General features: G+C 40.4%; 1 protein-coding gene across 3 annotated transcripts in view; it reads left to right on the top strand.

Annotated features, from left to right (window-relative positions):
- The window catches only part of LOC109624845 (protein unc-13 homolog C), a 104,967-nt gene extending 83,202 nt beyond the window's left edge, over nucleotides 1-21,765 (top strand). For 2 of the 3 annotated variants that reach the window (XM_069519816.1, XM_069519732.1), the window contains exons 23-33: nucleotides 1,478-1,555; nucleotides 2,329-2,355; nucleotides 5,263-5,351; nucleotides 5,647-5,784; nucleotides 7,060-7,183; nucleotides 7,570-7,629; nucleotides 9,962-10,042; nucleotides 13,520-13,667; nucleotides 17,522-17,614; nucleotides 19,752-19,911; nucleotides 21,040-21,765. In XM_069519816.1, the coding sequence (XP_069375917.1) occupies nucleotides 1,478-1,555; nucleotides 2,329-2,355; nucleotides 5,263-5,351; nucleotides 5,647-5,784; nucleotides 7,060-7,183; nucleotides 7,570-7,629; nucleotides 9,962-10,042; nucleotides 13,520-13,667; nucleotides 17,522-17,614; nucleotides 19,752-19,911; nucleotides 21,040-21,325 (1,284 nt within the window). In that variant the 3' untranslated portion in view covers nucleotides 21,326-21,765. The remainder of the gene's footprint in view (nucleotides 1-1,477; nucleotides 1,556-2,328; nucleotides 2,356-5,262; nucleotides 5,352-5,646; nucleotides 5,785-7,059; nucleotides 7,184-7,569; nucleotides 7,630-9,961; nucleotides 10,043-13,519; nucleotides 13,668-17,521; nucleotides 17,615-19,751; nucleotides 19,912-21,039) is intronic. The other variant, XM_069519882.1, reaches the window with a different exon arrangement.
- Nucleotides 21,766-22,811: the final 1,046 nt, after the last annotated feature.

Below are 22,811 nucleotides of genomic sequence, written 5' to 3'. Positions count from 1 at the left end.
CGGCTGACCAAACGCAGAGCCTTGTGAGCGGCCTAATTATCTGCATTGGTCTTTAAAGTTGAGTAACACTGATGTTTCTTTTACAGTCTCAGTACAGTTGTCCCAGAGAAAATGTGAAATGTTCCTTTCAAAGACAGAACTGAAGATGGTAACTGAAAAAAAGGAATGAGAGGCAAAAGTAGATGAGCAGTGGCAGGATTATAATATATTAAACCTTCTTTAATTTGTTAGACTGTCACATACACAATAACTGACACATGCCATTGCCATCTATTACCAAGAATGTATGTCGTCAACAAACTCAAGCAAAAACAGAGGAGAGCAGTGGTTTAAGTACAGATGAAGAGCTAGAGCAGTAGTTCCAAACTCTTCTAACTCATGACCACTTTAAATGTTCCAGACCACTTTTTCTGTGAGTACTACTCTAATGCACACTTATAAAGACACAAATGTGTGTGCACAGGTTAAATAATTTCTACAAATGGCACAAATCAATACCTCAAGATGTGCTAACAAAGACATGGAAGAAGAATACTGCATGTTAGTAAACATGCATGCAAACTATACAGGATTAAAATGTTTAAAAAAAATTTATTGCAAAAGTTTTTTGGGGTTTGACATGTTTATTGGATTAGGGTTCACTAGATACACAGTGTGTCAGGGACACTGCAGTGCAACTTTAAAATAAAAATTAATCAGCGTTGACTACAAAAGTTTGATTGTTGTGTTCGCTCGAGGATACTGGATATTTTTACTTGAGGTAAAAGTATATTTTACACAAAAATGTAATAAATTAACAAATTACCCTGTGCGACCACCTGGATTGACCCCAAGTGGATAACCTCTGATCTTGAGGTTTGAGTTCAAGAGCTGGGCATGAAGCTGTGGAAAATCTCCATTTGTTTTTATTTTTAAATATCTAATCACCCTCATACAGATGTGCCTGTAAATCACCGTGTGTTGCCACAGAGGCACTATGGATGATTATCTGCTTTTAGCTTACTCTCCTGTGGGGTGTTTAATTATGATTAGTGCTATCCATTACCGCTGTCATAATTTTGGGGTGTTGTATGTTTGTGAGATGTTGTTTTGTTGGGGCTGATAATGTAGATGATGTGCGACTGACTGAAAACTGTGAAGGATCACTCTCAGCCTCCATAAAGAGCCATGTGATTAATGTCTGTCATCTGTTAAACTTTGTGTGGAGCTGAGAATCGATAACGCCTGATGTATTCAGTGCAGACATTTCTCTGCCTGTTGTAGTTTGTCTTGCATTTCCCTGCTGACTGCTGCGTATGAAGCCTTGTATCTCTGTATAGATGAAGTGTCAGGGAATCAGAGCTGATGGAGTTTACTGTTGTTACAGTGTGTTTTCGCTCAGGACCACAACTGTTCCAGCACAGCACCAATGGGAAATTTAGAGTACCAGTTATTTTTACACAATAATGGAGTAATGTTATTTGCTTTACTTTTACAGCCCTGCATCCTCCTCAACAACATCCAGCAGCTCCGTGTCCAACTGGAGAAGATGTTTGAGTCCATGGGAGGAAAACAGGTCTGTGCCTACCTATGTGCATGTGTATGAGTCTGCTATGTGTGTGTCAACGTTTGAGGCAATGCACTTTCAGTTCAACTGAGTTTTCTAAACAGAGAAGTATAGATAAAAATCAAACTTTTTGCCCTATAATATTATGATAATGTTAGCTACTAAGATGTGCATCCGTCCACGGGAAGGTCAAACCACAAAGTTAGCTTGAAAGCATCCCAGGGGCTTTAAAGGATTCTCTGTGCTGCTAAAGGAACCTTCAGGAGGCGTGATGCAAATTAAGTCTCAGATCTGCTCTCCACTGAGGAATAAATGCTGTGTCATTATTTTGCGAGTGATCATTTTAGATGATGATTTCAGATGAAACTTCAGTGAAAGTGAATTGACCCCTCGGTTATGTACTTACTAATAAAACAACTAATCTGACATGAATTTGAGTTTGTTGGTATCACCTTTCTGACCCCATCCTGTGTTCCCATCACTATTTCCTTCATCTCTACTCCTCCTGTGTATAATGTGTGTTGCCTTAACATTTTCGTAAATATTGAGTTCTACCTTTATGATTCTTTGTGTTGGGTGTGAAGCACCATTGAATATTTTCCCTGTTGACCTGTCAAGTCTGTCAGTCTAACCTGAGAAGCAGCCACCACGGCTTCTTATGACTTACATGCATGTTTCTCTTCCAGTATCTAATGCCTGTCTTGCCTTGCGTTTTGTCTCCTGTCGTTGTGTCTTCTGCTTCCCCCCCATTTCCTTTCTGTGCTCTCTCTCTCTGTCTCCAGGAGGAGGGGGTTGTGTCCTTCTGTAAGGTGTGTGCAATAGGACTCGTCAACACCCCTTCCCGCCATTTACCGAATGATACGAAAAAAGCACGCCCCCTCCCCCCCTTTGCCTCTCCACCACCCCTCACTCTCCTACGCTTCTCACCCCACCCCCCCTCCAGCAGCATGTGCCACAGAGCATACGGAATCTGAATTACCCATCACCCCCCTGGACAGGCTGCTCAAGCTCACCATCCCCGGCGCTCTTGGGAATAGTGGCTCAACCAGCCCGATTCCATCTATATATTTAGCCTGCTTTATTTCTGTCCACCACTTCTCTATCCATGGCTGATTTAGAGGTGTGGTATTTACTTTAATTCGTTGTTACAACCTTTTTTTGGTCCCTGACACAAAGAGTGGAGGCAAAGGCTCGCCAGGTTGCTGGCTGTTGTTTTGATCATCTCTATCCATTCCCCAGGCTGCAGCCATAAAATGCTTCAGAAACGATTTTTCAGACTGTGTTTAATGAGCTTCTCAAACACTTACAAATCTCTCCAGCTGTGTGTCTCTGCTGAGGTTCGGCTATTTCCTCACAGTTAGCAGATCCAGACCTGGCTCACTCCCAGGCCATTATTGTCTGAAGAACCACAAGTCTTTACATTGCCTCCAAAAGTGTGAATATTCACAGTTAATGGACAATCAGGCTTTATCTTAAGTCATTTCTCCTGAATGATAATGATGCAGCTAAAGTGTATTTCAGGTGAAAGTTGTCCATTAGTTTCCGCTCTTTGCAAAGTAGCCTATTCATTACAGAATAGTTTCGTATCAGTAATGATCTCACAGACAGACAGTGTAATTGCCAGGAGCTGTTATCATAGCATTACCAATAACAGAGATTAGCAATAATCTCTCACTGCGCCCACATTTATGGAATCATCACAGACTGATCTCCCCGGTGTGATATCAGACTTTATTTTGGGTGTCATCCTGTTTGATAATATGCGTTTATTCATTTAGTGAGGACAGTTTGTCAAACCTTTATTTACTTGGCACTGTGAAGAACAAACTATTTTTTGGAATAACAGCTCTGCCAGTGAATTGATGCATTGTTGAAACAGGGAAAGGAAAGCAAAGCTGAGCTACAGTTGATAGGCTGTCAGCCAGGGGGGAGTTTGTACACTCTGGAGGCTGGTCAGTCTCCAGTGAGACAAGCTGCCATGGTGAAGCCAGACGCTGCATAGATTCTAGAATTAATGTTTCTTTGCATAAAGTTTGATTGCCATAATGAAACCTGCCGTCAATCAATGATTCCAATGAATGTGTTAAATTTATCTTGCATTATAAAGTGCACCTTTTGACAACTTAAATTACTTTCTCACAGTGCAAATGAAGAGTGAAAGACATTAGACATGGGATCTAATCACAGTACCTTCAAATACATTTAACCTGACATTTCAGAGGATGCATCTCCGATTCAGACTGCACTAGAGTAGAGACAGACATTGAAATGTCTGCAACGACATTTGAATAAAAGCCTCTCTGACAGGACTGCAGTCTTCATAGACATTTGACTGAAGCCTCAGGTACCACGTGAAGTCAGTGCAGAGTTTTCTCCTCTCAGGAGGTGACAGGTGCCGTGGTTTATCAGAGAGCAGGTTGAACTTCCTCTGCCAGCCTTTCCATTAACTTACAGTCTTTCCTGAAAAAAACTGAGAATCTCAATTTCTGAAACTGCCTGGCTGTAGATCAGAGCTCAGTCTAAAACTTTCCCCCGGACAGGGGGGCTGATAAAAGACCATGGCCTGAAGTATTTATTGCTATCACTTAAAGAGATGTTATCCATTACTCAAACAGCTAAATAAGATCTTTAACCTTTATGAGCAAATTCTATCTGTGACAGAAAGATATTGCATGCTGCAATCTCTTCCATTGAAGTGACAGCAGTATAAGCAAGTGCGCGTGTGAACAAAAATACACACACTTATATAAATGTGTCTCATTCATGCTGCAGTTGGAGGCTTGTCTGCAGAATAACAATGTCCATAAAAGGTTTAGTCTACACATTCGCTTCCCAGCTGAGCCATCCGCCATAAAATGTGTGAGATGAACAGCTCCATGGCTTATTGGTACTAATGTGCCCAACTCTCATGCATGTGGTGCCTGGCCTCACACATCCATCTTAGGCACTGAGCCTCAGAGACGTGTGATCTCCACCTCCATCCAAAACATCAATATTTGGACATTTGTACATGTAAATCATAAGCACTAAGACAAACAAAATATGATCATATATGCAGGAACTGGCACAACTACATGCAAAGGTCCCACAGCAAAAATATCCAATATGCGCCCATGTATTTTCTCAGATCATGCCCAAAATCACAGATGAACACAAACATGAACATATCCAAACATCCATCACATGCATATTTATGGCACTGCAGAATCCCAACACATACCATGCATGGGCACATAAATGCTGTGAATACATTTGTGAAATTTTTTCCTGTAAATAAAAAGTCAATCAAAGGATTGAGCATTGGATCATTGACACAAGACTTGATACATATATATGCATATATATGTGACCACAAGTATATGCCCTGAGATGTAACTAGCTGACATACTCTTTCTGCTGTAGCATGTGTAGTAGTGCACAAAAATGTTCCCTTTTGCCTCTTTTGCTGACACCGTATCTCATGACTCGACAAGCAGTCATCAGTGTGTTCGGAGGTGAGCCGGCCATTTGTATTCAGCACGTTGCTCGACACAGATGGCAGGCAGAATGAGTGGGAGGCCACCAGCGAGACAGGTTACTCTCCTCTGTGCCTGTCGTCCTCCTGCCCAATACCCCCAACCCCAGTTGAGGCATCCTACAGCGATACAGATCTCTAGTCAGCGCGGGCTAATGTATGGAGTGTAATGATGTAGTAACTGCCTGTCTTTCACTGACAGCTGGACGCCGAGGCCAGTGATCTGCTAAAGGAGCTGCAGAATAAACTCAACACGGTGCTGGATGAGCTCAGCGGAGTGTTCGGCTCCAGGTGAGCCTGTGTTTTTCTCTATGAAATAATTTTCATTAAGGTTAACGTCTCTCTTCATTTCTTATTCCGTCAAAGAAATTGCACCGCAAGACTGCTTAGTTACTGAAAGAAAGGCTGTAATTGACTTGAGCACTTACTGTGCACAGTTCTTAGAGAGCTCAGCAGGTTGCTAAACATTTCTGCTCAAACAAAAGACACCCCTGCTCACGTTTTCAGTGATCTAATAGGACCAGCAGGAGTGATGCTTGCACCTCCTCAAAAATGATAATGTGTGATGTTGTTTTCCTTCACCCAGTTTCAAACCTGTGATCGAGGACTGTGTGAAGCAGATGAACCAGGAGCTGGTGCAGATGAAGGGTTCGGCTAAAGGGAGCAACGCTGCCATGGATGCAGAGACAGTCCTCCGACCTCTTATGGACCTTCTGGATAAAAAGTGGGTGTCTATTGTTCAACATGTGACACATAAGATGGTGTTGTCTAATAAGTGCGACCCTCTCCATCGAACACATGTTTAGCATTTACTTTTCATTGCTTTCAAGTTTGACAGTTTCGTCCTGATCATGTATGAATCATCTGAAAGGTCAAAGTCTGAGTTTCTCATTATTAACGCAAACATGTTGCTTTTATTAATAACTGAATTAATAACTGAGGCCTCTACCCACTCCACTGTATGTCCTGTCCTCTTGAAACACAAGTACCACACATGCGTAAAACTCAAGTACCAGTTTATACATTTTTATGAGGATTTTTATAGATCTGCAAGTTTATGAAGACAGCAGAAGCCTCCGTGCACTGTTCAGGAAAAAGAACAATTATTTCCAAGGTATAGCTCAGCAGAAAGTCTTTATGGGTTTTTAGATCAAAAAAGTGCCGTGTCCAAACAATCCAAGGAGCTGCATTGTGTTTCTATTAAGTCAGGTATCTGTGAGTTAAATAATAGTCGAACAGTAGAAATACAGTTTTCATATTATACCAAGACTCTACTTATTTGATCGACCAATGCAGGAGCCAGGTTCAACTCTATTGCCAGATTACACTGTATTCTTTTTTTGTTTGTTTTGCTGGAGATGTGTGTGTCTGCACCCCTGCTGTTGCCGTGTCAACACAGGGATTCTATTTAAATGAAGAGGAGACTGACTCTTATTCATGCGATGCTGTTTGAACGCAGCCTTGTTGACATATGCGTAGGATGAAAACGCATTGACTCCCTGCTCAATGTTGATCACTTCATCAATGATGTTTAATCCTCAGACACTGTGAAGGCTGAGGTCATCATCTATTAGAACAAATACGATTTTTTGAATAAAGGAGGTCTCCCTTGTCTGTTAATGTCTTTTATTTTAGCCCTGGTTCTGTATTTACTTTTGTGGCATTCTTGAAAGAACAATAGTGATGATATGGTTCAGCAGAGCTCTGAGAATCACTCTCGACTATTTGTCAAAACAACATTAAGGCCAATGGAGTATTACAGAGAATCCTCTTAATAATGGAAATACCAAATCCTTCCCCCGGTTTCTCAGTCCTTACTCTCACAATAGCTCAAGATTAAAGCTTTTAAAGCTGCTTCTTTCATTCTATGAAACGCAGGTGTTTTTTTCTTTACTATTTATGATTTGTAATCACTTCCCTCAGCCATGTTGGTTCAGTTTGAGACGTGTGCTTGCTGAGTGTTGACCTGACAAATGGCCTCTCTTTTGCTGCTTTGCAGTCTGATGTTATTTGCCAAGATTTGTGAGAAGACAGTGCTGAAACGAGTCCTCAAAGAGCTGTGGAAAATCGTGCTGAACACCATCGAGAGAACCATTGTTCTTCCTCCGCTGAGTGACCAGAGTGTGAGTTTGATACATTTTTTGTCCCTTTTCCTCTGTTGCTGTTTCATCTGTTGGACTATTCCTTCCACCCCCCTCCTCTCTTCCACCTGTCTCTCTCTTTTCCTTTCTCTCTCATTTCCTCCATCTGTCCAGCTCTCTCCTGTTCCCTCATAACACACAAATTACTGTTCAGTAGATGAAACAACACAACATCTCTAAGTCTTCACACGTGGACCTTTAATTCCATCATGTCACGCTGTTGTTTTCATAAACCTTGGTGCACCTGGAAAAGATGAAATCATAGAAATGACTTTATGGCTGCCACCTGCATCCTGTTCCTTAGTTTCTCATATTCATTTTCTTTTTTTATTCCGTTATAACTCCCAAAATGTCTGTTTCTCCAACAGCAAGGGGCTCAGATGATCTTCAGTGCTGCCAAGGACTTGGGCCAGTTGTCAAAACTGAAGGTAATTTTCCGACGAGTCCGAGGAGATTGTTGCAGACAGTACGTCTCCACACAAAGCCTACACCACATGTCTGAATTCAAAGTGATTATCCACTGCTTGGCTGAGTTGACATCATGATGTCGTGTATATCAGAATCACTACAGATAATAGAGACATGCACAGGTTAAATACAAACACACTACGAACCTATTAATCCACATTATCATCTTAAAAAGGAAAATATATGAGGATTTTATTTTAAACATGGTCATGTAAGCCACTGTAGGCTTTGGCATTACAGTGCAGCTTAGTGCAACACAGCCAGGCTGGTGTCTAATTACTGATGTGACCAGAGGATGTTTAATCCCCCGAGCTCTGAGGAGTTGGACTGGATCAGTGGTTACACTGGTTTTGCTCACAGCCGCTGCACGTCTGCACCTCACAGAGGTATTTTAACTCTGAACCACTGGGGGTTACAAACTGAACTTTGGTCTATTTATAGTCGTATTTGTGTTTTGTGCAGGATGTCCTTTGAGGCAACATCTGGATGGTATACATCAGTGCACAGATGGGTGTGTCTCCTTAAGCATTGAAGTGGTTTATCATTCTGTCGTTTCTCTTGATCATGACGGATAATCCTCAGCACACCTAAATAACTTGAGCATGTGTATACTGTGAAATTAATTGTGTTACTTGTCGTGTTGTTTGGCTCTAATTAGTCACACTGTTTTTTCATTAATTTATTATAAAACAATATAAATAAATGGTTGTAACCTCATTAACCACAGTGGCTATCGTGCAAAAGGAATACTTGTCAAATCCTTATTAAAGTGCTGTGACCTTTGACCGATGTAATGGCATGAAGTCATTGAACAAGCAGAGACATTATCGGGCTGTTGGTCTCTAACAAATGAATCTGTATTGAGCCACTTATCCATCCAAGGAAATATGTAAAGGAGGATGTGTAGTGTTTGGCTGGATTGTAACATTTGGGCCAGTCCTATCAAGAGCAGGCCTTCCCTCCGCAGGCTCACCCCCCAATGCCTCTCATTCATCTAGACCTGAATGAGCTTCGAACTTTCTCTGAGTGATCATTTGTCATGTGACTATGGCTGAAATCACAGCACAGCCTTTGTCTGTAACTTCCGTACATGGTGATTTTGTCAGGCGATGTTGCAGGATTAAATCTGTGCAGAGCAGCAGCTTGGAAATGTCTTGTTAATGTTAAGTGCTGGTTAACATGTCATCTTAATGGGCCACATTTCATTCACTATCTCAGAACTGCTCAGTTGTCTGACAGCAGAAACAGAAAAATCTGTGAATGAGAACAACTATAATGGGAATCTAGTTGAAGTATAATACTGCATACGTGAGCACAGACAGTGGGAGAGAAGCAGGAACAGATAAAGGGCTGAAACTGGCTGACATCAAGCAGAATGCAAATGTAATGCAATGACGTCATGAAAATGCCAATTACCATATTATGACCTAGTTTTCTTTAACTGCTTATAATCTGTTATGAATTGTAAGATTTCGCTGAAATAATTCCAGAAATCAAGAAAAAAATGTTTTTTTTTTAATCTGTAAAAAATATACATACATCTGTATCATGGGGCTTTCATTAGAAGAGTATTCGCCTGCAGCCTAAAGTGATTTTGGAGCTCACCATGAACTTGTATTCACACATTTGGGCGACTCCTGGATCACATCAAGAAGGTGTAGAGTGTTTTTTGCTTCCAAACACAATGTTACATGTTTTTTTTTTTCTTCCTAAATCTCACAAGATCAATATAGAACTGGTGGTTAATTAAATATCTACCAAATTAATTTTGAACACAAAAGAGAGGATTGAATATTGTTTCAGAAGTGCACATTGTACCAGCCTCTGTCTTTGTGGGTGTGTTGATTGAAGGTTAGCAGCCAACACCACACTCATGTAAAGGTTTAGACACGTGCAGTTACATAAATCCTGACGTCAGGATATTCTATCTGAGTTTGCATCAGTGATGTAGTTTCTTCAAAGCCCCTTTTCATTGACATTAAGATCATTTTGTCTATAACCTGGGAAAGTTATTTACTATAATAAATTCAAGAATCAGAAAGATTCCAATTAGACTGGGTAGAAAAAAAAATCATGTTAAATAAAGCCTTGAATTTAACAAACACTGCAGTTAAAATGACTGCTATTGTCTTTTTTTTGGTAAACTGTAAATGCTATATCTCAAGTATCATGGTTCATCTAAGGTCATAGCTGTTACGCTAAATCAACATCTTGAAATTTAGCGTGTAAATGGGACTTGTATTGCTGTTTTGCCTTCTGCAGACTGTTTGACTTGATCTGTTGTTCCTCCAGGAGCATGTAATTCGAGAGGAAGCCAGAAGTCTCACTCCACGCCAGTGTGCAGCCATGGACCTTGTGCTTCCTACCATCAAGGTGAGTATTATGTGGATTATTCTGTTGGCTGTGCAGCCAGAGAAACCTGGCTGGCTAAACTTGACCTTTTATAAAGGACAGCTGAGCTACATAAGGCACTGCAGAGAGCTGATATGCAAATTGATTTTAATGAGTATCTTATAAGAAGCTGTTAAATGTATGTGGACGCTGGATTTTATGTGGCTCATGTCATGTGCTTTAGGCATCATGGGCTGAAGTGTCACTGGCCTCTCTCCTTTGTTTTTTCCTCTCCACTGTAAATTAGTGCTTCCAAGCGTGTGTAAAAGATTGGGAGAATAATGTTTATGTATATATAGTAATGTTTATATTTCGATTTCGAGTGCTGGGGCAGGGGTACACAGTATATCTGAAATAGAGAAATACTACTATGAATGATTGTTTGATTCTTAGAACTGAAGAAATATTCTTACACAGTCCCCTCACAGATGCAAATTACTCTGGGTGACTCCTTCATGTTCTGTGATGAGACATAATGACGTTGATACCAGAAAATGCCTCAGAAATTAACTTTCAATAAGCCAGAGAGAAGAAAATACCATAATAGTTTTAGGCAAACATGACAGCATGCCATCTTAGCCCAATCTGAGAAATGTGTAATTATTATCCCAAGAATATGGAAAGATGCCCACCGCCTCTCGGCAAGAGAGGAAGTGTGAAATATAGCACAGTTAACCATACGACTGTTTATTGTGAGGGGATACGAGACAATTTCGAGAACCATGCCTCGGTTCTACAGGGACAAGGGAAGAGTTACGTTGATGTGCCACAGGGGGAACCCTGCGTCATAAAGAGCCCAGAAAAACGAATTGATTCTGCTGTCTCCAAGGAAACTACCTGCAGGTTTAGATCAATCATGTCGCTGGAATTTCATCAGTATTCCAATGAGAACAGTCAATTAACAGTTGAGTAATGTCGCGGGAGAGTTGGCTGATCATGTTGCACACACAATATTTAAATCTGTGCTTTAAAGAGACTAAATGGTAATGCTTTGAGAATAAACCAAATATGCAGACGTGTATGTGTGTACTACAAAAGGTATTGCAATATCCTGTCGTTCAAAATGTTACCTTACCCCATTTTTTTGTACTGATACTTTGAGTGACAATGACTTTGTTCACACAGACACCAATATTCTTACTTTTGACCTAATTCAGAATAATACATTATTTTTGTTTATGGAGTTAATATGAGTTACTGATAGAATAGTCCAGAATATTACCTTGAACATATCACAGAGCATTATCACACACGTCCTTTCATCCACTGCATCATTACGTCCAACGTCATTCCGCCAGTTTCAAATCCTAAACCTGAAATTGTTAAATGTATGATGGAACTCTATGTTGGGTGTTTTCTTTCAAATTTTGCAAACGCTACAACTCCTTTTTATTTTTCCATCTTGTTTACCCCCCAGGCCATGAGTCGTCAAGCAGTTGGTAAATGTTGTATGTTGATGTCACAAAATTCTGCGAAAACTCCAATAGGATGGTTAACTGAACACATCTATTTAGTCAAAGTAGATTTAAAATGAACAATTAATGGCAACAGGCCCATTGTTTAGCTGCAGTATTGGTATTGCAATATTAAGGCAGATGTATTATCAAGTACAGATGTTGGTATTGTGACAACTTTGATATACAGGCTATGACTACCAATAATGGTGTATTCACGACATTATCCATTTTTACTTGGACTAATAAGTAAAGTCAAATGATGTGTTTCTGCTTTGATATTGAGCCTGAGTGCATTTAGTGATTATCCCACTGAAAATAGACATGAACTTTGAACCTGTGCAAACTAATGGCTGGGATAATGGCTAAATGCACTGGCCCACAGAGGAGTTCATTTAATAGATACACAATAATGCACCATTTGTTGCTTTCTCTGAACTCTGACCTGGGAGTGATTGTTGGAGGAAGGCAGCTATTTCATTTTCCTCACTAAATTGCTAGAACATAAATAGATAATATATGGGTTCGCCTGCCTTTTCACTTATGTGTGTCAGAAGCGGCAGTCAAGAGAGGAGCGCAGCTTCTCAATGGTTCGTGACTAAAGGCACACCCCTGGAAATCTGTGAGGACAGAGGAGAAGATAAGACTCAAATGAAAGTGCAGGGAAATAAAGAAATTAAGAATATAAGAAAGAACGAACTGAAAATAACTAAGGAAAGAGGAATAAGACAAGAAAGAGGAAATGGAGGAAGGATGTTATTCCGGCAGGTCATTTTGCCAGAGGCAGGGTGATATTTTGAGCATGCTAGATGTCTCTGTCGGGTTGTTTTGTCAGAGGAAGTGCAGAAATGCAGCCCAGTGGCAATATTATGGGCATATTTCAAAAATGAGGCAGCACTTTCTTGACCAATACACATTCTTATATTGATCATGACCAGGGCAGTGCCCATTCTGAGCATGTCTGTTTGGAATGGGCTGTTTGCTTGTCCTGTGGTGATGCTGGATGATTTTTCTTTCTGAATCTGTAAAGGTTCCGCTGCTTCAGAGCACCCGCTCACCTGGTGTATTAATATTGAACATATCGCGTGTCCAAAATGCGCGAGATTCGTGAAATTATAAGATAGAAGCCATGACAATCACAGCAGATATTCTTGATAATATCTTAAATTTCTTGAAAAAAATGTGTCATTTATTTACACGAAGCGCTAAACAGGAAGAAGAAAAATGTGCCACTTCTTTTATGCCATTTTAACAAATCCAGTATAAAGTTTGTTATTATTTTACAATTAGATACAGCTTCATCATTACTCAGCTCCGCTTTGGTTTCCATGGTTTCCCACTTTGGTTTCCATGCTTATATGTGATACAAACATAAATGCATGAATAACCCCCCCCCCCCGCCCCTGCATGTCAGATTATGTTGAGTTCATGAAAGGCACGTGTCAGTCAAACTCTGTGACTCACGAGTCAGTGGTGAGGCTGAAAACTGTGCCTACGACTGTATCGAGTCACTGGAAAGTATTGACCTGACACCGGTCAAAATATATTTACTAACAGGCATCGTCCCACATCTGATGAAGATAATATGTTGACCCTATCTGTACTGTGTTTTGTATTACCTTTATTTATTTATTGGCATGCGTATTTAGTCATTTATTTTCCAGTGTCTCTAAGGATATGCTGCTTTGTCGCTGTAATGATCATGTGTTATATAGGAGAGCGGCAGAAAACATTTTAAACAAAAAAGAAAATACATGAAGGTTTTACTCATTAGGTTCCTACATTCCTCCTCACGTTGGTACTTCTGCTGGTCTCTGTGTGTGTGTTGGCTCCTCCTCGTAGAACACTAGTGTCCATATAATCCTCAGCTATTTCTCAGCTGTCGTGTTTGAACTCAAAAGACGTTACCATCACATCCCTGAGTTATTTCAAAGTTTCCATTTATCTTTGGTTAAATATAAATATGAGCTTCCCTCTTTCACTGTCTTTATGTCATTTTTTGCAGCAATATTTCCATGCTGGAGGAAACGGGTTGAAGAAAACTTTCCTTGAAAAGAGCCCCGACATGAAGTCCCTCAAATATGCTCTCAGCCTTTACACTCAACCTACAGATGCCTTGATCAAGAAATATATATGCACCCAAACCTCTCAAGGTAAGGATATCTCACTTTTAGCCAAGGCCAGGTCCAATCAATATGTCATTTCAGGAAGTTGAATCACATCAGTTTTAAAATACTGAAGAAAGTTTTAATCAAGAGCTGTTTTTCTGTCCATAAACCGGCTCTCACATGGGAATCACATGTATCTTATGGGATAAACATCATGAATTATTCTGATAGTGGAAAAAACATTTTGAAAGGTTGAAACTTGGTTGTGATTTGACTGTACTTCAACAGAAACAATCAATTGGTTCAGAGCAAACGTCTGCCTCCAGGATCCTGACTTTTTTTTAACACCATCAGTTTCAGATCATAGCTGCGGTATGATGCTGCCAAAACCATGTGCTTTGCAAGCTTACAAATGTTTGGGCAAATCTCTCAAAATTGGTGTCGTAAACTCAACTCTGAAATAACAGACTGTGATAGTACAGGTGTTTTTTTTCTATGTACGTGGACCAAGTTTTCAGACAGATTAACAAGGTTTAAAACCTTCGAAAACAAACTGATGAACTGGTAGAACAGTGACATTTGAAACTGAAAATGTGTCGGAGAAACTTAGTAAAAAAGACTGCTGAAATATTGAATAAGGAAAAATTCAAATGCAAAATAGTGTTTGCAGAGATTTGAATTTTATTTCAGCTCATGGAAACATTATGCAAGGCTTCAAAACTTAGTTTCAATCACGCAAACTTAAATTGAGTTTCAATCTTTCAAAGCCTTTTTTCCAGTTTCAAAATATCGCATATTCATCCAATTGGATTCAGCCCAAAAGAAAACTGCTATAAAATCAAGAAATATTGAGAAAATTATGCCAAAAATTGCAAAAATGTGTGAAAAAGGCACAGACTGTGGATTCCAGCAACACATTACTTTTCTAAGGCACCAGTTAGTAAACATATTCTGATTAAACTCAATAAACTCTGATAAACTTAGTAGTAAGTTACAGATACGTCAAACTTGCTGTTGGTCACAGTTTCTATCACTACAATCGTCAAACACTTTTTAAATAATAAATGAAAAGAATTGCCTTATTACCTCCAAGTCACTCCCAGCATCTGTTGTTATTTAGAAGCGATCGTAAATAATGTTGCTCCAGTCCTGGCTCGTTCAGCCTCGGCAGTGTGTCGTTTTCCCATCAGTCTCTGCTCCATTTTCTAGTATGTGTTTGTCCCGAGGATCTCTCTCTGTGTCACTTTGTTTTCTTTAGGCTTATATGTGCAGTGGACATTGAACTAATTGCATGTATCCTCTCATTTTATCAGCCATTTGTCTCTGCCACTGTAAATAAATAATAAGATATACAAATAAGCATAGTTATCTGTGGCTTCTTCACCCCATACCCTGAAGGGCTTTACTGCTCCCATGCTCATTTGCTCTCTCCTTCATTAAAAACACATAAAACACTGTCATGGCAAATTTACAAGGCATATACGTTGTGTAAATCTATAAATTCTCCGTTGTGCTCCCTCTACTCTCCCTCCGTTATCACTGACCCACTTTCATGTGTTGTTCTCTCATTCATCTCTTTGTGTGGAACTTTTCTCCTCCGTCTCTCTCTCTCTGGCTCCACACTGAGGTAGAACCTTCAGGTGTCCGGAGAGATTGGAGAGGAACTTCAGCCCAGTGGAGCTATGAGCTCCTGGTTGCCTCAGTGAGTTCAGCCTTGCAGAACACTGCATAGGCAGGCGACAGAAAAACAGAACGGCAGTGGGAAAAAGCCAGTCAGCCGGGCGTCCAGCAAGCCAATCAGCGCTGCCGCTCTCACTGACTGGCAGATGGGCATAGACGCACGGCGTTTTCTCTTTGTGCTATTTTGAGCTTTGCTCAATGCTTTTCTCCTCTTCTTTCTTCCTCACTGAATCTGTCCTCCCATCCCTTCCCAACTCCGAGTTCACACCATGTTGTCGCTCTTTATCTAAGGTGGTCTAATGTGATGTCTATAAGTGGAGATAGTGAGGTGGTTGATGTGCATTCGGTCAGTAAACACAGTGGGGATGTGCTGATGCTTGCTGTAGCACAGTGGACACTGTTCCATTAATCACCCGCCCCTGTGCTCTGACAGTGACACATTTAGACCAATGCATGCACTGGTTTATTCCTGCCAAGTGTGCGCTCGGACGCATGTGTGTCTCTCTGTATGTTAGGGAGCAGACTGAGATTGTGTAGCTGCTTCATGCTTCAATGGAAATAACGTAACAACAAAAATGAACACATCTCTGACTAACAGTTATTTGATATGAATATCTCACAGATTATTTCCGGTGAAGTGATCTTCTGTTGATTCATTACTGTTCAGTAGCATTGACAGAAAAAAAATTCTATTTCATTGAGCTAAACTGAATGTCAACAACAACCGACACCTACAACTCACCTTTCTTATCTGTTCCTGTTTGCATTTTAATCAGCTGACCCTCCTCGATGCCACCTTAGTTTTATTCTCTGCTGCTTTCCTTTATCTTACTTCATCTTGTTCACACTCTTCAATGTGTCTCATCCTGTTGTCTTCCAACAGCATTTCGTCCCTGACTTCCTCCAAAAAACATACAGAACTTATTTATTTATTACATTTATTGTTTTAGCCGGTAGCTGAGGTAAACCTGCTGTTCCGTCGGCCCGTTCATTTCCCACAAGTCTGTGCCTTAATTGTGCAGCAGCAATGTTTCTTTCTGCCTCTCCTCTCCCTCTCAGGGTATCATTACAATAAATCACAAGGCTTGTTTCTTCATTACCTGCCTTAATGGGCACTGCATGTTTGGCACATATTGATTAGCAATTGGATCAACATGCTCCTTCGTCAACAACACTCGCCTGCCAGTGTTCAACATCTGTTTGTCCTGGCTGGATGAAACACAAGGCTCTTTTTAGAGGCAGCTAAAACGGGCAGGACCTGCTGCATCTGGTTAAACGAGACACATCGTCACGTCAATTGTAATTGTTTCCTGGCAACAAAGTGCCCCGGGATGATTGAAACTGTAACGCTGAAGGAAATATGAAGCGTGTGACGCACAAAAGGGTACTTCCTGTCTGTCCCTCCTGTTCACCCTTGTCCCCTCCTTACCTACTCTCCGATTGTTCTGCCTTTGCACGGATGCTTAACACAGCTGGAGGCATCTTTTCAGGCTGTTCATCCGTCCGTCCATCCCTCTCTCATGAGCACAAGTCTTCAAATTTTGGACAAATGTTCACTTGAACGGATTAGAATTTGTCAAAGGTCAACTTCATCACTTTGACCTCACAACACATGTTTTTTACTCCATAATTCATCATGATTGATAGAGGCGTACAACCGCAAGACAGTAATTCTAGTTTTCATTTTCATGTGACATGTCAGCATGCAGTTAAATCAATGTTGTGTTTGTATCTCTGTCGGGTTGAATGATTTAATCGAAAATTATTTATTTAGTGCAAGTCCTCACACCATCTGCCTCTTCCATGGTCTTCAAACCAGGCAGATTATGTCATGTGTCTTGTCTTGTTGTTTTTTCCTCATGTTGTTCTTGCTGAGCCTGAAGCTAAAAAGAAAACCCCGGCTGTGTTCAATACTGGGCTGCCATGGGTTTGAAACCTCTTGTTCTTTTGTTTGTTTGTCTGTTATATATATATATATATATATATATATATATTGTATCTTTTAGTTTTAACACAAAAAGAGGTGTTTATCAACCAATTTCTGGATACCTCATCTATAAGAGAAAATAAGACACCCACATTTTTGGATGCTGTCCTTATACCCTCTCTTTTGTTCCGATTTCCGGATCTCTCTATTTCTCTGCTTGCTTCCACTCTGCCTCTCTGATTCATTCAAGACTCTTTCCAATTCTCCTGTTGCTGTTTTGGTGTGTGTCCAGGTCAGTCATCCAACGGATCGGTGGGGGAGGTGTCGATGCAAGTGAATCTCATCTCTCACCCTGGCACTGGGGAGCACAAAGTCAGCGTGAAGGGTGAGCGTTTTCCTATACCCAAACCTGCTTATCGTCTTCTCTATTCAAATGTATTCACACCTGTTAATGTTCAAAGACCCGTCATGGACAGCTCATGGTGGTAATCCCATTTGCAATTGTGCTGCAGGGACCCCGGTCAGATGAATTGTTGTAAGTCCTGGAGCTTGTTTCACAGAGAAAATACAAACAAGGGAATTAGCATCTAAACTTAAAACACTGATGACATAATTAAAGTCCATATATGGAAAACCAAAACCACAGCTGTAGGTTTTTTCCTCTGTTCTGCCTGAGGCTATAAAAGGGTTGGAGCTCAGATGCATCATTTCTGATTTATAGATCTGAATCATCTGTCTTTTTACTGTCTGTGTTTGTCGTATAGCTCGTAAAAGCAGCATGGCTTTATGGTTGACTGGTGGGTCCGGTGGTTGGTCCACCACTTTCGTCCTAATTGAAATATCCAATCAACTATTGCATGGATTGCAATAAAATTTGTGAGAGACACTTTTGCTCTGAGGAGGATGCATCTCCTGGTTTTAATGATCCCCTGACCTGACGGCATGTTTCTCTAACAACACAGGAGGTTGATATTTGTTGTTTTGCATATTATCCAATGTATTGCCTTGAAACTTCATATGCATATTAATGTCTACCTCAGGCTGAATTGTAATAATTTCGGTGACCCATTAACATGTTATCTAGCGCCATCAGCAGGTGTAAAGGGTCATAAAAACACTTTTATGACCTAATATCTGCAAAAGTTCTGACATTGCCATCAGACTCAGCTGTGTTTGAATCTATTTAGCAAAGTTTAGCATGCTAGAACACGGAGGTTTGATGGTGAACATTGTAAATATTAGCATCAGCATGTTAGCCTTGGTGTATGTTAGCATCAGCTCCAAGCTCTGCTGTCCCTAAACACAGCCTCACAGAGACAATAGGTGGGACTCATACTACTAGCTACTTCATTTACCAAATAATCTAATATTTACTTGTCCATAACTAATTTATGACCTTACAAATCATAAATAATAATGCGTTCTAATTATGGGCACCTTCTTATGGACATCTCACATATGTATATAACAACAGTCAATATATCAGGACACCAATAAAACAACATATGTTAAAGGATTAATAAAATAAAAATAAGATTAACACTAGTAAAACAAGTTTTCAGAAAGAGCATGGTAACACAAAGTTAGCAAATTAAAACAGATTTGAATGTGGGGATAGGTCAATATCAGGGATTGGCTTGTGGGAGAAAGACATGAAGGGCTGCATAGCTGTAGGCTCACGACCCCATAGAGGATAAGCAGACAGGAGGAGGATGGAGGAGGAACATCGGTGAGGGTTTTGATGGAGGTCGGAGAGGTAGGGAAGGTGGGAAGGAGACACTTGCACTTAATGTGATGTTGGCCAGGAAGTTGTTGGAAGACAGGGGCGATGTTTTCTATGGAAGGGGTTCTTGTAAAGATCTGGGAAGCTGCTTTCTGGACCAATTGAAGTTTATGGAGAAGCTTGATATGAAGGCGAGAAAGGAGAGAGTTGCACTAACTGATCTGGTTGGAAACAGTTGATAGTTCGTAGGTGGACATATGTCACCCCAGTGATAATATTGATGGGAGCTTCAAATGCTTGTTTCATTGCTGCTTTGATTTCCTTCTGTGAATATGCCCCACTGTTTTCTGTCCACTGCTGTCATCACACACACTTTGATTGTGCCTTCTCATTTTGTTTAACAAAAACTAAATTAAGCTGAAAACATCAGCCTCCTCCAACCACCTCCAACTGCAGTAACAACCAGTGATCAGCTGTGATCAGCCAGCAGCGGTAGCGTGACATTGTGATTGCCAGTTAGCTTACTATGGCAACCATATATGTATGTTTCAATAAAAGGAAAATCCATTATCACAGCATGAGCTGAACTTTAGCTGTATTGTATCTATGGTTGACATATTTCTCAGAATTACCTGACCGACCACCACAGAACAAAATACAAAAACACATTTTCCAAAACAGAAAACGTAGAGCAGGAAAACACAGGTTTAAACAGCGTTAGTGTTTGGCATAGATTTTTTGTGTACTTTCTTCCACCTATTATGTTCCAGCTGATTATCATTTCCTCTGCATTTCTCAGTGGTCGCTGTGAACAACCTCATCTGGCAGACCAACGCCATGTTCCGTCCGTTCGTGGAGGTCAACGCCGTGGGACCACACCTGGCTGACAAGAAGCGCAAATTCAGCACCAAGACCAAGAACAACAATTGGTCACCAAAGTACAATGAAACATTCCAGTAGTGAGTAACCCTGCCTACTTTCTTTTAGTAACAGATGTGGAGAGAAGAGGGAGAGATGGAAATGATTTATTACACGACATTTATCTGCCTATATTCAAGCCCTGTCCACACTAATGCAGATATTTCGTTATTGGGCCTCTCATCCACATGCTGACAGGGTTTTGAGTCACTAAACCAGAGCATTTCAGAATGTATGGTTTTTATGTATGCATGTGTACATGTAAAACCCAGTTTGAGCATTGTAATAATTTTTGTGTTCTCATCTAAATGGAGATATTTTGTAAAATGATGGTCATGTGGACTGAGACCTTTGTTAAAAACTGAGTGTAATCTGTTAAAAAAACTTCTGCAGAAGTGTAGACAAGGCATCAGTCTACAAAATGTTGGGCATCATTCTGTACTGTATGCTGCCACACCTATAATCCAGTCTTCAGTAGCTATCTGCACAAGAGCCTGCAGCAACCTATATGCTGCATAATACCTCTAATACTTTACTGTCAAATCTCCCAATCGTTCCAAGCACTGAATCAACTGCAGTTTCCGCACTTCTTCTCTTTTCATTGAAACATTTGTAAAAAGTCAAGAGACTACTTGAGCGATGTATAAGCCTGTCCCCCTGTCGGGACTCTGCTCCTCACAGTCGAGCTCAGAGAAGTGACGTAGCTAAAGTGATCCAAGAGAGTTGTAGCAACATAATCAAAACAAGCCTATTGCCATCTGCATATAGTTTTACTCCTGGCTTTGTAATTTGAATTTTTATGAAGTCATTAAGTTGCAGGGATAATAATTAGAAACCAGCCATAAAAAATAGAAAAAAGCTGTCACTGAATAAAGACTAACTTGAATAGAAACATTCATTCTGTGGGCAAACATGATTGAGTTGTCCAATCACAGCCACATGAACAGGCTTCTCAGTGGGGAAAAGTCTCAGCCAGTTGCTTCAGTGAGACGTGATACTCAGCTATGAACAAAGCAGTGTCTAAAAAGCAGCTGGTGTGCACTCATGTACAGTTCTGCAGGACGGGACTTGGCTTTATCATTATGTAACAGTTTCAAAAACTTTTTAATTTTTCATCATATACATGTTTAAATTTCACCTCTCTTATCTCGCTTTGTCATTTCTTGCAGTGTTCTGAGTAATGAACATGGTCCAGAGTACTACGAGCTGCACGTTTCAGTGAAGGACTACTGCTTCGCCCGCGAGGACCGCATCATCGGCATGACGGTCATCCAGCTCCGAGAGCTGGCAGACAAGGGCAGCTGCTCAGCCTCCTACCCCCTGATGAAAAGCATCTCCATGGACGAAACGGGTCTCACCATCATGAGGATACTCTCTCAAAGGACCAACGACGAGGTGGCCAAAGAGTTTGTGCGTCTCAAGACAGACACACGCTCAACGGAGGAAGTGTCGTAATGAGCGGGCGAGAATGCAGTATTAAAAAGAGTTGTGTTGTCTTAAGTAAGCGATAGAGGGAGAAAAAGAAGGAGCAGGAGGAGAAAGAGCAGGAGCAACAGTTGTTCTTTCAGGGTAGAGGGTGGAAACAGCAGGAGAAACAGATTGTCCAAAGAGAAGCGGAGGAGGCCCAAATGTGGCGAGGCAGCGGGAGAAAGAGAGAGGGAGAGTTGTGTTTGTTTGTTTTTGTGCATGTGCGTAAAACATCTGTTGGAATGTTCATTTTAAAACTACAGTATGTACAAGTGTTTACTTACCGTATGCTTACTATTAAGTACTATATTCTACAAGTTATGTTAACGAGACATGAAATACCTTTTGTACAACATCTAGTCTTTTTGAACAGAGATTTGTTCCAATAAAGTGCCAAACCAGTGGAAAAAAAGAACAGAACCAACGTATATGAATTATGGTGAACCTAGTATGTTTGAAATTTGCTCGATTAAGTTGTCTGGTGTAAGTCCTTTTCTGACCGTGTGGCGTTCTGATTGTTGCAAAGTCTTTCATTTTGCACCCTCGTTTCTCGGCTTCACGTTCTTCCACAAAGCACTGTTGTGCATGTCCTCTTCTCGGTCATGTCTCTCCCATGATTCCACGGTGACCACAAGCAGGGTCCTGTCCCCTTGCCTTCAAACTGTTTGTATTTTAAGTCGACCTGAAAATAGACCATGTTTTTTTAAATGGCGATGACTGCTATGTAAACCTTCATAGGTGTTTGTAATTTTATAACCATGACAACAATGACGATAGCCTCCAGTGCTAACAGTCTTAGCAGAAAGGATGGAAACGTTTTTTTCCTTTTCTTTGGCTTTTTTTCTTTTTTGTTTTCAGCCATCGGCTTCCAGCCTTTCTGAATGACCACTGTGAACATGAGCTTTGGAAGGCAAGCTTACATGACATTGCTGACAGTTTGATATTATTGTTTCATATTTTTCCGATAACTTTGTTCCTGATAAACTGCCAAAGTTATTTAAAATATTTGTACAAAAGCAATCCATTACATGTATACAGGTAGATATGTACATGTGATCTATTACTTTTTCAATGCTTACTATTTGATTGTTAATATGGTGGTACTAAGATTTTATTTTTTTTATTTCCTGTGAAGCTGTTAACCAATATGAAAGTTGCACATGTTACTTCACACATTAGTTATATCAGCTTCTTTCATTGGAATTATTTTTCTTCATAAAGGAAAGAGTCTAACATTTGGTAAATATGCAACATTCCTATGTATTGCACTGATGGCGAATTGTATGTCATGTAAATATATTTAGTGAGATATTGTACAAAAGTCTACTTTTCTTCAATGTGCATAAAGTATGTGCAAATGTGTAAAGACATCTGGGTCATTTTGAACGATGGTGCCATCAGATTCCCTTTTACACTTCAATGCAAATATTTATGTTCCGGAGGATGAAGCATCGAGTTAAGGTGGCCGAAATAG

The sequence above is a fragment of the Paralichthys olivaceus genome, chromosome 1, assembly GCF_024713975.1.
Source record: "Paralichthys olivaceus isolate ysfri-2021 chromosome 1, ASM2471397v2, whole genome shotgun sequence".
In the NCBI taxonomy this organism is placed as follows: Eukaryota; Metazoa; Chordata; class Actinopteri; order Pleuronectiformes; family Paralichthyidae; genus Paralichthys; species Paralichthys olivaceus.
This window is presented reverse-complemented; position numbering and strand designations above follow the sequence as displayed.